Source organism: Fusarium pseudograminearum, chromosome 1 (assembly GCF_000303195.2).
Source record: "Fusarium pseudograminearum CS3096 chromosome 1, whole genome shotgun sequence".
Classification (NCBI taxonomy): domain Eukaryota; kingdom Fungi; phylum Ascomycota; class Sordariomycetes; order Hypocreales; family Nectriaceae; genus Fusarium; species Fusarium pseudograminearum.
The window spans coordinates 5,685,889-5,700,372 of record NC_031951.1 but is presented as its reverse complement, the minus strand read 5'-3'; the positions used below and the strand labels follow the sequence as shown (position 1 = coordinate 5,700,372).

General features: G+C 47.3%; 7 protein-coding genes across 7 annotated transcripts, besides 3 other annotated features; 5 read left to right on the top strand and 2 right to left on the bottom strand.

The window, feature by feature from the left end:
- Positions 1 to 1,944: 1,944 nt before the first annotated feature.
- FPSE_11394 (uncharacterized protein) lies at positions 1,945 to 2,573 on the bottom strand (the record flags this gene model as incomplete). Its single annotated transcript, XM_009264511.1, has 4 exons — positions 1,945 to 2,061; positions 2,112 to 2,176; positions 2,230 to 2,349; positions 2,402 to 2,573. 4 exons carry the CDS (start codon positions 2,571 to 2,573, stop codon positions 1,945 to 1,947), a joined length of 474 nt encoding a protein of 157 aa, XP_009262786.1.
- Positions 2,574 to 4,458: 1,885 nt separating this feature from the next.
- On the top strand, positions 4,459 to 4,871 carry FPSE_11395 (uncharacterized protein; the record flags this gene model as incomplete). The annotated part of the gene is made up of 2 exons (XM_009264512.1): positions 4,459 to 4,725; positions 4,785 to 4,871. The coding sequence occupies 2 exons, from the start codon at positions 4,459 to 4,461 to the stop codon at positions 4,869 to 4,871; spliced, it is 354 nt and encodes a 117-aa protein (XP_009262787.1).
- Positions 4,524 to 4,550: a microsatellite.
- Positions 4,872 to 5,681: 810 nt separating the features above from the next.
- Positions 5,682 to 6,488, top strand: FPSE_11396 (uncharacterized protein; the record flags this gene model as incomplete). The annotated part of the gene is made up of 3 exons (XM_009264513.1): positions 5,682 to 5,782; positions 5,834 to 6,070; positions 6,128 to 6,488. 3 exons carry the CDS (start codon positions 5,682 to 5,684, stop codon positions 6,486 to 6,488), a joined length of 699 nt encoding a protein of 232 aa, XP_009262788.1.
- A 497-nt stretch (positions 6,489 to 6,985) lies between these two features.
- On the top strand, positions 6,986 to 7,366 carry FPSE_11397 (uncharacterized protein; the record flags this gene model as incomplete). The annotated part of the gene is made up of 1 exon (XM_009264514.1): positions 6,986 to 7,366. The coding sequence occupies one exon, from the start codon at positions 6,986 to 6,988 to the stop codon at positions 7,364 to 7,366; it is 381 nt and encodes a 126-aa protein (XP_009262789.1).
- Positions 7,367 to 8,009: 643 nt separating this feature from the next.
- On the top strand, positions 8,010 to 8,684 carry FPSE_11398 (uncharacterized protein; the record flags this gene model as incomplete). Its single annotated transcript, XM_009264515.1, has 1 exon — positions 8,010 to 8,684. One exon carries the CDS (start codon positions 8,010 to 8,012, stop codon positions 8,682 to 8,684), a length of 675 nt encoding a protein of 224 aa, XP_009262790.1.
- A 1,078-nt stretch (positions 8,685 to 9,762) lies between these two features.
- Positions 9,763 to 10,455, top strand: FPSE_11399 (uncharacterized protein; the record flags this gene model as incomplete). The annotated part of the gene is made up of 1 exon (XM_009264516.1): positions 9,763 to 10,455. The coding sequence occupies one exon, from the start codon at positions 9,763 to 9,765 to the stop codon at positions 10,453 to 10,455; it is 693 nt and encodes a 230-aa protein (XP_009262791.1).
- Positions 10,456 to 10,905: 450 nt separating this feature from the next.
- FPSE_11400 (uncharacterized protein) lies at positions 10,906 to 13,721 on the bottom strand (the record flags this gene model as incomplete). The annotated part of the gene is made up of 5 exons (XM_009264517.1): positions 10,906 to 11,980; positions 12,032 to 12,699; positions 12,749 to 12,829; positions 12,875 to 13,478; positions 13,534 to 13,721. The coding sequence occupies 5 exons, from the start codon at positions 13,719 to 13,721 to the stop codon at positions 10,906 to 10,908; spliced, it is 2,616 nt and encodes an 871-aa protein (XP_009262792.1).
- A 340-nt stretch (positions 13,722 to 14,061) lies between these two features.
- Positions 14,062 to 14,090: a repeat region.
- Positions 14,091 to 14,395: 305 nt separating this feature from the next.
- Positions 14,396 to 14,423: a repeat region.
- Positions 14,424 to 14,484: the final 61 nt, after the last annotated feature.

Sequence of the window (14,484 nt, the reverse complement as noted above, 5' to 3'; positions counted from 1 at the left end):
AAAGTAACAGACTTGTCAGTGGCACAGTCGAGTGATACGGTCGTAGCCATGCGAGGCTGGCTTCACTCGTCACCTAGTCATCTGAAAGATCACAAGGATATCGAGGAAATGTACAAGTACATCGGGTGTCGCACAAGACCGACAGCCCGAGCCGTGACCTTTCCGTTGTGATACGGATGCCGGTGAGTGATTGCAGCGCCGATTCGGTCCCAGACAGAAGAAGGCCAGTCTGGACCCTGGACCGGGTATCTGGGAACATGTCTTGGCGACTTACTTTTACCCCGGAATTAACCAGAGGGCTGGGCTTGTTCCATCAGATACGATGGACACATCATCGTCACTGTGGAGAACGGGTTCATTTCAGCCTCTCCATGGCCGAGGGAACGAATCGCGGCTCACCCCGGATTTCCAGCGGCAACAAGGATCATCGTCACGGCTAGGACGATCAGGCTCGTGATTGTTCATCTTGTTACCATTTGCAAGGGGATGAAGAAACTATTGCCTGTGTGCCTGGGGCTTGGAAACGGACTATTGATCTCGATTATCGCGTCATTGGCCGAGTCTGCAGTAGTTCGACTTTACAGTTCCGCCACTCAGCCAGCCACCCAAATTCGGTCAACCACCAATGCTGTTGCCATTGACAAAACCTTCACACAGCGTACCATTGACGGAACATTCTAGGTCGTCAGAAATACGTGAGGCGTGAGATCCTTTGCTTGACAGTCGACCACGTTTCCTACCTAAAGTTTACGATTCGTGAACTCACGTCAATGCCCAAGATGCCGGCAATTCTATATCTTTACGGATAATACGGGAGAATCAAACACCCCAGAAACCCTGAATTTCCTTTGCCTTTGCGGGGTACCCTCTCCGCTGAAATATCCCTGTGATTGACATGGGAAAGTCAAGTTCCACGGCTTGTACATCCGTGGCCGCTTCACATACCAAAACCGAGAAGTGGCTATTGGGTTTAAAGTTGGCAAGGATTTTTATTGTGTTGTTCCCGCCACACATATCTGCTATCCAGTCTGGGATCACAGCATCAGGCCGTTCAGGTACTAGTGTTGCGTTGCTCTAGCCGTGTTTGGGACCACGACATTCAACGCTTTTTTTTTCTCTAAACATCGAGATCCGGAGATGTGGGAGCTGAATAGCTTGAGGCGTCTTGCTTGCCAAAAAAGTAAGCTTACTAGGACCGTTGCGCTCCCACCATAACTCCAAAGACAACAAGATTACAACTAAGTAGGTCACGGAACTGGTCTGTTGCCTCTTTGAGGTAAGAATGATCTCTCCGTCAAAAGGGTTGCCAACGTGGTAGGTGTCATGGAGTTAGACAACCGCCAAACGTTTCGAACCTCATCACCAACCATACCATACTTGGCTTAAAGTTGCATGCGATGCTAGCGTCTTGGCCAGTGTCAACGGTTACGGAAACCGCTAAAAATGCACGGTTCAGGTGAGGCTCTAACTAGCCGTTAGTGTCTACAGATCTGGAAAGCTAAGAGTATTGTTGGGGATCGCAGTGCGGATGTTCTCGCCCGATCTGGATAGCTAAAGAGACTGGACAAACACTGCTGTACGTACTCTTTCTTAGCTTGAGGGCAAGTAACGAAGTCAGTCTTAGGATTTGAAAACCATACACAAACACCAAACTACTCAGTTCACCTCACCACATCTCAGTGCTGTGGATCACTTCAACAGAAGGTTCAGAAAATCAATCACTCAAGACACGTCCTCACACTCAGACAAAGACAAGGTGCATGAAAGGCAAAGTATATGAAAGCAATAATTGGTACACTAAGGTAAATACAATCCCAAACCCATAACGAGTGACTATATAAGGTACCATTGTGTACAAGCAGACTACTCCGGGTCCAAGCCCATCGTCAAGTAACAAAGAAGGAGTGAAATAACAAAGCAACGCGGTGTCTCGGCATCAAGAAACTAAGCCTTGTACCCCTTGCCACTCTTACCACCCTTTCCGCCCTTTCCACCCTTGTAGATGTTGATGTTGATGGTGACAGGAGCATTGAAATCAATCTCACCAATGCACATCTGGAACTGAGGAAATCATGAGCAGAGGACAAGGGGGTTCGGGGTTTGAAACTTACACCGCTGTTGTTGTTGCAGCAAATGATCTTTGCGTTGCAAACTTCAGAGTTGGAGCAGGTTTGAACTGGACAAGGTTAAGCAGGGGTATCGAGTACAGCACAGAGATGTAGGACTTACCACCAGCGCCGTCAGTGGTACAGCAGAACTGAGTTCCAGAGGAGCAGGCGTTGCCTTGCGAATTGCCCCCACCAGTGGAAGGGCAGTCGCTATCTTTGCCAGTCTTCTTGGCCTCGGCGCCTTGCATCTGTTAGAGGAGGGAGGTGTATACTTTGTTGGTTCAAAAACCTACGTCTAAGGGCCGGCATTCTTGGCCATGGGATATCACCCATAGTAGGAGCTCTGGGCTCAATATCGCGAGTCTCAAGATCGCGAGTCTCAACTCCAGCGGCCGCTTCAGGCTGAGGAGTCGCGATAGCGCCCTGGAGCATGGCGATGGCGAGGAAAAGAGTGGAAAACTGCATGATGATGATGATGGTTGATAGTAGCGATTGCTATCTTGAGACAAGTAGCTGAAGGGAGGAGTCTTTGTCTGAGAAAGAGTGTGTGGGCGAAGAAGGACGGAGTGTGCAGAAATGAAGCTAGACACAATGGATTGGTAGTGATTGTGATGTCTCGATGTTGGATGAGTCGGTTAGAGCGGGACGTAGGCTGATATTTGTGTAGAAACTTTAGAGCTGAGACTTTGGTGCCTGCATTGGACCGTTGCATGCGGCTTATGGGTGGGGAGATAGTTCGGATCTATCGAAACGCCATGAGGCTTTACACCTTTTGATATGACAGAGTATGACATAAGTCGGTCGAGGCTGATCTTCGTATAGAGAGGTCAATGCGCATGCATACAATAGTGTGGATCGTCAATAGTATCGACCAACATGCATGCTGCCGATGAGGGGAAACTAACAAACACCAATAATCGATTATGGCTTTACCATTGGGACTTTGGTTGACTGTGAGTTGGGTTATTGGTAAGTAGTTCCTTCAGTTACGTCCCTTCTCTGTCATTTTGTTGCCTTACTACATCTACCTAACTAGATCTGGGCGATATCTGTTTGTTGAACCGATCACTGTCAGCTCCTGGACTGATCTCGACTTTGTCTTCTCCGCTTCAGCCGTGTTTTGTGTACAGATACCTTTGTTACCCTTGTCTGTGGCTTACCGGTTGGTCTTTGTACTTCCGGCCAGGGTTCACAAGTAGATACATAGTTAGTACCCCTCGTCAGGTGTATTAAGGGCTAGCCAATTTTGTAACTACGTGTAAGACATCTATTTGATAATTCGGCGAATATTATATCCCCTGGTAAATAATAAAGACTTGATACCACAGGTATCGCATCTCTTGCATCGTGTCCTACTATGGGGGTGTTGAAACAAAGTAAAGGTGGACTGACTATTACCTGCACTGCAGTTGAGCACCTTAACGCCGTGAATTGTTAGCCAGGAACACGAGAAAAACAATGATAGAGTTATTGCCCTTGAGACAGACAGGCCATGCATGGCAATTGAGCTGAGGTCCGGTCCTTGCACGTCGGACTGTCCGACTACCAGACTACCTCGCCGCTTTGTTGTACACACCAAACATGCATGAAGCCGTCGCCTCAACTGTTGGCGCTAAGACCTCCCTCAACAGTGAACCTTCTCAAGCTGTAAAAATGTCTCCGAAGGGTAGTCAAGCATGGGAGTGTGCTTCAGCCCGGGAGCTTTGGCTTAGAGAGTATCGTTAGCACCTGCCAACGGTTGAGCGTGTCTTGGACCCTTACATCAATCATTGAATTGTGATCCATGTTGTCTTAGGCTCGTCTGCTATCCATGTCGTCGGGTCGTCGGGCTATTCGTGCATGCTTACAAGGCCGAATCCACATGCTGCTGACCTGGACCCTATCTAGACTTGGTCTCGATTCAGCCTTTTTCTTTTCATCCTCCAACGATTTCACGATATCTGCCAAATAGTGGAGTTTTGAGGCTTCAGTATGAGCTTACTCCTGCATCATTGTTGCTTTCATGATGGTGTCGAGGCCGGAAAAGAGTTCGATAGCTTCATCTTCAGCTGAGGAGAATGGTCTTTGGCGTTGGGACCTCACGGTGTTTGGCTATCTGGAGTCTGAAGAAGTTCAGCTGCGAGGTTGGTGTAATGGTCCAGACTTTACAGACACAACGATGAGTTGTTTATACCATCCCAACACGATAGAATAACAAAATATATGGCAGAAAATGAATATATAAACGAGTCTCTCCTCCCTCCTCAAGCATCTTTTCTCATCACTCACTCTCAACTCATTCACTCAACAACATCCTCAGCTCTACCTTTCAACACTTTCTTTCGAGACAAACACTTTTCCAACCTTCAACATGAAGTTCGTCCTTGTCACCTTCCTTGCTCTTGCCACCGGCGCCTTTGCCCTTCCCGGCGGTGGTCCTCCTCCTCCTCCTCCTCCTCCTCCCAAGCCTGTCAAGCCTGCCAAGCCCCCCACCAACAACCAGCAGATTTCCTGCGGTAACGACCAGTCTCTCTACTGCTGCACCAACGATGGCGGCAACAACGTCAATTGCGCTTCCTTCTCCAACGGGGGCATTGGCGGCATCTGCAACGGTATGCAGGTCTGCTGCAACAACAACGTAAGTGACACAAACATTCTATCCACATTCATTCTTCAGTTTACTGACAACAGATACAGCAGGGAACCCAGGGTTGCAACGTTGGCAACGGCGGTGGCACCATCACCTTCACCCAGAACTTCCCCGGTGGTCACTGGCGCTTCTAAGTCGCTTACACCAAGCGCAACAGTCGATCACATCAACCTTTTTACTGGGATCAACATCATGGATCGACACTTACTCACAAACACTTTACGCTCCTTACGACACGACACGATCATTTTATGATACTTTACTAGTATTTATGCTTTTTATGAGGGATGAGATAGGTACGAGCTTGGGAAGGAGATTCGCTTCTATTAGGTTTTGGATTGGGAATTGGCTGTGGCCAGGCTGCTTCTCATTCTCCAACTACCACAGTTACATATGACAAGTTTGGATTCAGTCTCCTGGGTTGTTGGGTAGTACATAAACTCTGCAAAATATAACCGGTTATGCAATCTTTGTTCTTTTATCGGTGATTATGTCTTTTATCTCTTTTGATACTCTATCTCTTGAGCTGTCTACTTTACCAAGCCTTTATTTATTAAAATGGATCTTGGAGTTGTGATAGTTTCCTATTTCGGTAGTCGTCAGAGAGGCGGAGACTCCGCAAGCAAAAGCTGCAAGCGGACGTGTCTTTGGCACTGTACCTAGTTAGGCAATAGTACCAACGATAGACTCCTCTCTCAAGCAGCTCAGCATGGGGAATGTGACGTGAGTAACACTGTGTGGGGCTGCTGTCGTCAAGATTGAGCCTTCTGTCATTAAGCCCTCATTGACCTCATTTCTCCACGCTCCAGAGACCAACCTGATTCTTCCTTGAACATTTCATCGTATCCTCTACCTACCATACATCACTGTCCTGGTATCCTAGTATCCTAAGACCACCAATCCTACAACCTCATCTTACTACCTGAATAAGCTGTCATATCATCATGGCCAAGCAACAAAAAGACACCGAGATCATCGAGATCGCAAAGACCCTCAAAGACACACCCTGGTGCGAAGAATATGAGAAAATGATCTCGGGCATGCTGTACGTATCATTCAATCCACCTTTACATCGTCACATCTAATCGCGGTGTAGTTACAACCCTCTTCACCCAAAGTTGCTAGAAGGTCGTCACAAAGCGCGCGGTCTAGCCTACAAGTTCAACAACCTTGATCCCAACACCGGATCATACCTAGAAGTTGAAAAGAAGAGGACCGAGATGCTGAGCGAGATGCTCGGAAAGGTTGGGAGCGGCACCTTCATTGAGGCACCGTTCATGCCAGACTATGGAAGCAATGTCTCTATCGGAGAGAACTGCTTCATGAACTTTGGGTGCGTCCTTTCTGAAACAAATACAGAGAACAATTCATGGCTAATTTGTTTAATCAGCTTGACAATTCTAGATACCAGCCTCGTCATCATTGGTGATCGCGTACAAATGGGCCCCAACGTAAACATCTATACAGCAGGCCATGAGACAAGTGTTCTCTCGAGGATCAAGTTTGTCGAGTTCGGCCATCCCATTCGCATCGAAGATGACTGCTGGATTGGAGGAAACGTCGTCATTCTGCCTGGTGTGACGATTGGAAAGGGTTGCACGGTCGGTGCAGGTGCAGTGGTCACAAAGAGCATACCTCCTTACTCGATCGCCCTGGGTGCTCCTGCAAAGGTTGTCAAGAAGATACAGAGTGTCGAAGAGGAGATGGCTGATCCCAACAACCCTTTCCGAAACATGCCTGATCGGGAGTGATCAGTGTCGCAATGTCAAGATAGAAATGATTGCAGATATTGTATGGTATCACTACCCATTTTTTATTCACTAAATGCCCAGAGTCGCGAGGAACGGGATATACATTTCTCATGTGCTGATCAAACTCCACGGAACTAACGCAATCATTCTTTGCGGTCCTAAAAGCGAAAATGATTTAAAGCCGATGACAATTTATAAGCAGTTGAGCTATGATTGGCTGCGCAACCGTAATCACACCAAGATATGTGACTTTAATCTAGGCCTCGGACTTCGGACTTGCTAATAGTAAGCACTAATAAGACACAATCATGGACGTTCCTCGTCATGACTTCAAGAATAACCAAATCTATAAATACTATTTATTATCAGACTGTAAAAACTCGCACATCTCCATCTGACTTTCTCATTCTAGCATCCGCTACCTACTCTCTATTAAATTACCATCCTCCAAATACAAACAATACATCTCAACTGAACTTCAAAACCACAACATCAACATGTCGCATCCAATCCTCTTCAACGGCTCCCTTGGTTTAGGTCTCTTACTTTCTAGCCTTGGCCTCAACGCATCTTTCCGCCCTAATGCCCACTTAAAAGCCCTCGAGTTTCCCATTCCCAAAGACCCCGAGGCCAAGAAATTCAGCCGTGCCCTCATGCGCATCTGGGGCATCCGAAATATTTCAGTTGGTCTCTTGATCGCACTCATATGGACCACTGGCGATGAGACCCTCATGGCAAAAGCTTTGTCACTCACTATTGCTTTGCCAGTCACGGATGGATTCGTGAGCAGGATTCTTATCGGGGGTGGTGAGACTCAGCATTGGGTATTTCCACCTCTCTTGGCTGTTATCAGTGCTGGGCTATTCGGGTGGTTTTGATGAGCTTGGCAAGACTGGTGTACTGGTATAAGCAAATTTGAGATCTTCAAGATAGGAGGATTAATACAAGAATTAACGGTTATCAATTATATGGAGAGTGATTCTGTTATCATATATTAATTAATGAACTCGCCTGAGCTTCACTAATGGTATCTCTGTTCAAAGATGTAGTTCAACATTGCTGAGAGTCATCGAATCAATTCAGAATTATTACTATTGCCGTATTGTTAATCTTGATCTGTATAAACAATACTGCTGACAGACGTAATTGACGGCATCCCGAGATGGTTGACGGATGTAGAAGTGTGGAACTGGAGCTATAATTACCAGGGTCTCGACACTAATCTTCAGCTTCGCTCAATTATTGCCGATATCGGCTAGACACTCTCAATATTTCCCCATGTCTCTGGTTGACAATCAATGACTCAAGTTAAGATAAAGAAAATACCGAACAAGGCCGCATTTAACCTTACGTTAGCGCCGGCTTCTAAAGCACTTAAAGTGTGAAGACTCGCGAGCCATTTACTATGTTACAGTCCCTGTTATTGTTTACCTTCTGGATTAGTTCTCTTTTAATTCCCAGGCTTCATTCGTCCAGTATCCTGTACACACAGACGCTTCAACGTTACCTGTTTTCGCTACGATGACTACAAAGTTGGGGTTTATACCCATCAAGACCACACTCACAAAGCTTCCATACCCACGATTGGAGGACCGTAAAGTCATACGAACAAAACGTCTGATTCTCAGACCATTCTATGAAGATGCTGCAAAAGATCTCTTTCCTATGCGTGCCCAGCAAGAAGTCATGACGTGGACATCGCAAGGCGCTCCTGACAAGGACCTCGAGCAAACAAGAATCTGGGCTTCACAAAGACTACCACCACACCATGAGGATGATTTCAGTTATGTAATCAGTGAAATCGAGACTGGACAAGTCATCGGCAACGGTGGCACATATCGACGAGCATGTGAGCTTGGATGGCCAGCTATAGGATACATGTTTCGGAAAGAGGCTTGGGGGAAGGGCTATGCTACCGAGTTTCTGTCAGCGTTTATGGAGGTTTGGTGGGAGTTACCGCGAGTCGAGTTTTCCATTGAGGTGGATCGTACTACCCTCAGTGAGGAAGAGATCAAGGCCAGATCGGATCGTGCGATCATGGAACGATGTGCAGCGGAGACTATCAAGGAGAATGTGGGAAGCAATCGTGTTTTGGTCAAGGCTGGTTTTGGAAAGGTCAAGGAATGGAGGAATGAGGAAAAGAATTGGTCGATATACGGATGGACGATCCCTGCTTCGAAAGCAACTGGTCATTAGTCGATGCATAGATTGCATATATATTGAAGTTCAACCTAGCTACATAAAGCCCATTAATGTAACACCACAAATACATAATTAACAAAATCCTATCGAAGTCTCTGAATCATCTGTTTGACCTAAAGAGCATGCATTTTACATGGCTATCCAACTTGACACTGTGACCTCAGTAACAACGAACCACCCAGAGTTTGATTCAAGGGTAGCTAAAAAGAAACCCGGGTATATCAGGCAATGCCTGCATATGTAACCCTAACAAAAGCTCACTTATTCTTTCCCTGGGATTCGAAATTTCCCCCTCGGGCCTTGGCTATGAGACGAATCCGTGTAGTCTAATCTCGAGGAGGTGTGACAACGACTATTCTGGCATAAGATCAACCTCACTTATAGACTCCAGCTGAGGGAAAGGGGTAGAAGTCTGTCAAGTGAATGTCTGTTCAGGCCAGGGAGTCGTGAATCAGTAAGGGTTGTGGCGATGATCCGTGACACCGCCCTATGAACACTATTCTCTTCTATGGCCGCCAAGCCGGTATTATAAAGGTGAACACGATATTGAATGGGACAAGTCGGCATATTACTCCTTGGCATTTAATCGCCGCTTATCTGCAATTAAACTAGTGGAGCCCGATGTTTCGTCGTAAGCTGTTGATCATAAGGGCTAAGATTTTAGCGGAATCCTTCATCAAAACGACAAAAAGCAATGATCTCCATTAGTCAAAGGAATGCCGTGAACACCAAGCCAAATGGGTCAGTGCCGTTCTTTTTATAAGTTGTTCTAATCTTCCATTGGCTAGATATGTGGATAGGGCTGAACTTGGCGAGCAGGGAACATGCTTGAATAGGTTCATCTCTACCTTGTATCGTGAAACGTTCCTGTCAGCTTCGGCGATCCTTGGATATCAGAAGATGATCTTAACTTCATGAGATGACTGAATAGAATGGAGGCTGTGTCTAGATGATTGACTACTATAAAGACCTAGCCGGAAGCTCTCATTCCAATATCAGTACCAGCATCACTCTCAACATCAACCACATTCACTAGATCATCCATTCTTTAGCATCTCTCAAAACATTCACTATGCTTCTTCAAAGCCTCCTCGTCTCTTCTGCCCTCCTAGCCTCAGTCCAGGCTGGGCCAACGGTCCCTGTCCAAGCTCTCGCAAAGCGCGATGGTCTCCCCGTCTGCGACGACACTCCCAGGACCTACGAAGGCCCCTACACCGACGGCGAAGGAACCTACGTAACTTCAGACCGAACCACGCACCCCTACAAGTTCCCCAAGGTTCGCAAGTGCTGGTACGACTACTTCGTCCTCGAGACCTCCGTCGAGCACACCCCATGGCAAAAGGCCTCTGGTGACATCTACTGCACCGGAACCCAAGTCTGCACGGCCACTAAGCTTGTTGGCAAGGAAGTCTGTCAAGAGAGATCAGAGAGCGTCAGCGTCAACGTCGGCGCTGAAATCGAGGGCATTTCTCTCGGCCTCAGCTTCTCGGTTACGGAATCCGAGTCCAAGTGTGTCCAGGGCCAGGACCTCACCGCTTGTACTTGGGACGATGGCGCTTGCCACACTGTCTGGACCCAGCAGCAGGTCCTTAAGCAGAAGGGATACCGCCGCCAGCGATGTAACTGGGGTAACGGTGACGAAACTCAGTGCATGGACAACTGGGAACAGACTACGCCGTCTGACTTTGTCGACTACGGTTGCGGATCCAAGTGTACTGATACTAACACCTGTGGCAACACTGATGGCACGCCTTGCTCTAAGTGAGCTCCGAGATACTAGTTTAGTATGGGGTGTTTGACACAACGTTCTGTTCCCATTCTCTTCTTACTGGGTTGTTCTTGGGCGAGGGACTTGCATTCGTGGGTATCTGGGAGGATTGTGGGGGAGAGATGTAGGAGATGACTTCTTTTCGTACTGCCGTGGAAGATATTCAATATGGCGCTGTTTTATATATCACTAGACAATTCACATTCTATAATAAGTTAAAACAGATGGTGTTAATTCAAGGGTGTACCTCAGTTGACTCGACCTTTTACATGATATCGTTCCCACTCGCAACACCTTCTTACAGCCATCAAAGTATCATCAATGTATGTGGTGAGCCATATTATTCTTACTTACAAGTACAATTCATATCGTAATTCATGATGGTATCGCGATCCATTAATTATTATTATTTGATGGTTTATACAACGTTAAAAATACAGTTCCAGTTTACAGATAGCCCTGATTCACCCACATACTTTCGGGAAATAGACCTATATCTTGCGCAAACGCTAGTGACTGGTCGTTCTGCGCCCAATTTATCGCTCCCTGTAGACGCTGCAGCAAATCCTCCGTCATACCAGGCATGGGGGCACTGCTCGACCTATCAACGGTCTCGTCGACTTGCTCGTCCTCAGCCTGTGAACCGTCGGCCTGCGAGTCTGAAGACACAGGCGAGGTCTCCGTCTCTTCAGTGCTATCTGAGTAAGCCTTTTGGGCCCGTTCTGTTACTTCTCGTACCAGCCCAGGCCGCGTGCCGACATCGATTCCCATTTGAAGTGCAAAGCTGACCGTTGGGTCATCCTCCATCCACCGTGAGAAGCTTTTTGCATAGGTATTGGGTGATAACGGGCGAGGCGATACTGGACGGGGTAAAACTACTGGCCTATCCATTTGCATCGGAATTGGAAGGCTAGGTTGGCCCAGAAGTATTGGCATAAGTGATTGATTTCTGCTGACGAAACGTCTCAGAGCAGCGGGAAAGTCGCTATCTTGTACAAGACGATCTTGACTCAGACACACGTCGATTGTTAAAGCAAGTCGTAGATACTGGGCGGGACTTCGTGCAAGGACGTCGGTCTGGTCATTTGTGATCATCATTTGCGTAGGCTCGTTGACACCGACACACTCCATGAAATACCGAATCGTCTTGGAAATGGAATGCACGCCGTCGTATTTGGGGTGGAGTTCTCTAAACACTTGGATGAGAACATTCAGCCGTGACTGTTTCGAGGCGACGTCTGGTCGAGACCAAATTTCGGCAGCTGAAGAGGCGGCGGACATTTTGATATCCACCATGTGCATGGCGAGCGGGAGGGCCGTGCATGCCACTGCACTGCTCGGTAGCCAGCGCGTTAGACGGTGTGGATGTAAACGGGCAAAGCATTCTGCTATGCTTTTTGTGGCGTTTCTTAAATCTTTTCTGTTGTTTTTTAGGAATTGCGTTTCTTTTGGTCTCTGTGTGATGAGGCCCAAGACGAGACCTAGGTGAAGTTCGTAGTTGCAGAGGGCTACTTGGCTCGCGCTGGAAATGTTGTTAGTAACACTATCTGAGTTGAAGCAATGGGTAACTTACTGGAAGTAAATCCAAACCAGGTTGGTAAATAGCACTGCAGAGTCTTCATGTGGTCCAGCGTTTTGTGTAAGATCCTTGAGAGCCAAAGGTGGTCTCGTGGCAGTGGCCCAGAACCTCAATGATCTCTTGTGCTCCTGCACCTGCACATAAGCCGATGAGTGCGCGTCGGCGTCCAATATTGGTATACTTTCAGTCGGATAGACCAAACTGAGAATATCCGTCAACGTAACACACAACTCTGTAAGTCTTTCCAAAGCAAGAATGAGCTTGTGCTTGGTAGCAATATTATAAACTCGCGACGACTCGAGTTCATCCACCAAGTCGTCGTATCCCAGCGGTGAGCACGATGAAAAATCGAAATGCGCATTCGAGATCTGGATATTCCTTCTCACGCAAATGGGCATGATACGGTCGCGAATAATGCAACACCACCAGACACGCTTGAGAACATTTCGTCGTTTCATGTCCTGCTGCGAGACGGTCAACCCAAAAGTGGGTGATTCATATTGATGAGCACCGCAGGATTTGGCGTGCTGGATTGCTATTCTTAGCCATCTGCTATTTGCTTTTCGAGGACCGGAGCGGAAGGTTGGACACCAGTATGTTAGGAGAAGGGCGGCTTGTGCGATAGAGACGGGGTCGGGGTCGGTAGAGAAGTCATATAATAGCTGCGACAATTAGAGACGACGAGGATGTCGGTTGTGGGTGGAAACGTACTTTGGCTTTTGTGTAAAAGGACTCTTTTGCTTGAAGAATGGATGAAAAGCCAAGAGTTTGAAGACTTTCCTTGGAGACAAACTAGCATTGTTAGAAGAGACGCCAAACTTTATCGCGTGAACGTACGGTGCATGACGCAAACATCATCGATTGCAGCAGAAGCATCGATACAGGTGTACCAGGATTGGCATTATCTGAGTGTGTTGGGTCGTAGGCGCTCCAGAAGTCGGCTTCGTTGATAAGAGGTAATAACGGGTGGATATATAAAAAGTAATGTTTCATGAATTGATCGAGGATGGGCTTGGACGGGACGCGTAAACAGCCTTGGGTGTTGAGGTGATTGAAGTCGCAATCGCGCATGTTCAACGTTCTCAAGAACGGCATCGACGAGTATAACGCTTTTAATTCGGAACGTACAGGTTCGCATGGTTCTTCGATGGTCACGACTGACGATGCGGATTGAAAAGACGTTGGCGTGAATTCCTCCATACGTTCAGCCTCGAATACATTGTCGGGCGTTGGGTTGATTGGCGTATCGATATCCGCCCGGTCGCGATGATGTGGGGATTTGTATTCGCTTTCTTCGAGGTTTAGTAGGGTGGAGGAAGCCTCTTCGATGGGACTTGGTGGATTGTCGTTGCTGGAAGCTGGCGACTCGGCCGTTGTGACGGCCTCGCAATCGCGTAGGAGATCATTAGAGGCGATTGACGAAGGGCCATTTGACTCGGGGCTATGAGGTTAGATGTCAGTAGATGAGATGACAGAAATAAAGAACAGCAACATACAAAGCATCTGCGCGACGTGCGACAACGCATTCGCAGCCGTCGAGTCGACAGTTGGTGCAAGGTGTCGAGGTGCGGGTGACATCACACCTGACCTTGCGCTTTCGGCATTTGAGGCATGCCTTTGTCGCCCTCTTCCTCGAGACCTGCTTCTTGGCAAAGCGAATAGAATGTTGCTGGGAGTTATTCATCCTGGCATAGGAGAGCGGAGACACATTCGGCGGTAAACGGTAACGTTGCTACTCTACTACCCGAGGTTGATTGATTTGGGTGGAAGAGGAGGGGAAGGAGAAGAGATGGACGCGAAATGTCGAGGTTCAAAGGCCCTGAACCCCGGATTTACCCCAACTATTATCCCCTGTAAGGAGTAAATTAGCGGCATTCGACTCCGGTCAGGTCGGGCGGGATCCTCGGGCTCCAGGAGGGGCTGACGCTAGAGGGTCGCGGGTCAAGGGGTTTATGGCTATAGTTCCGGGGGGGATTAATTGCTGTTCTTGGTAGGACTGTGGATAGAAAAGTAATCACTATTCGATTTATTTCTTATTTTATTTTTATTATATCTCCGGCGGTGGTTTTGTAGTGACTGACAACTCTTGTACGGAGTATCGCGCAATATTGACAGACAAGTCAGTGACGACGCGGCGGCCAAAGTGGCAAAACCAAAAGTGCCGACATTGAAGATCTGCAGACGATCTTTCGTAAAACAAAAACAGAAACGACTGAGTTGCATGAGTTGTTACAGATATTTGTTATGTCAATCATTGATCGCGATTTAATGCTTGCAAGTATGGTTGACTTCCTTTCTGCATGGGAATGTTAGGTATAGAGTTGTTATGTCATGCCCTCAGTGTTAAATCTCATTTGGAATTTATTTTTATTATTATTTTAATTTTCCTCAATGCTTTCAATTACTATCTGTTGTTTCCAGCCGTGACACTGACTCCTATCCTTGCT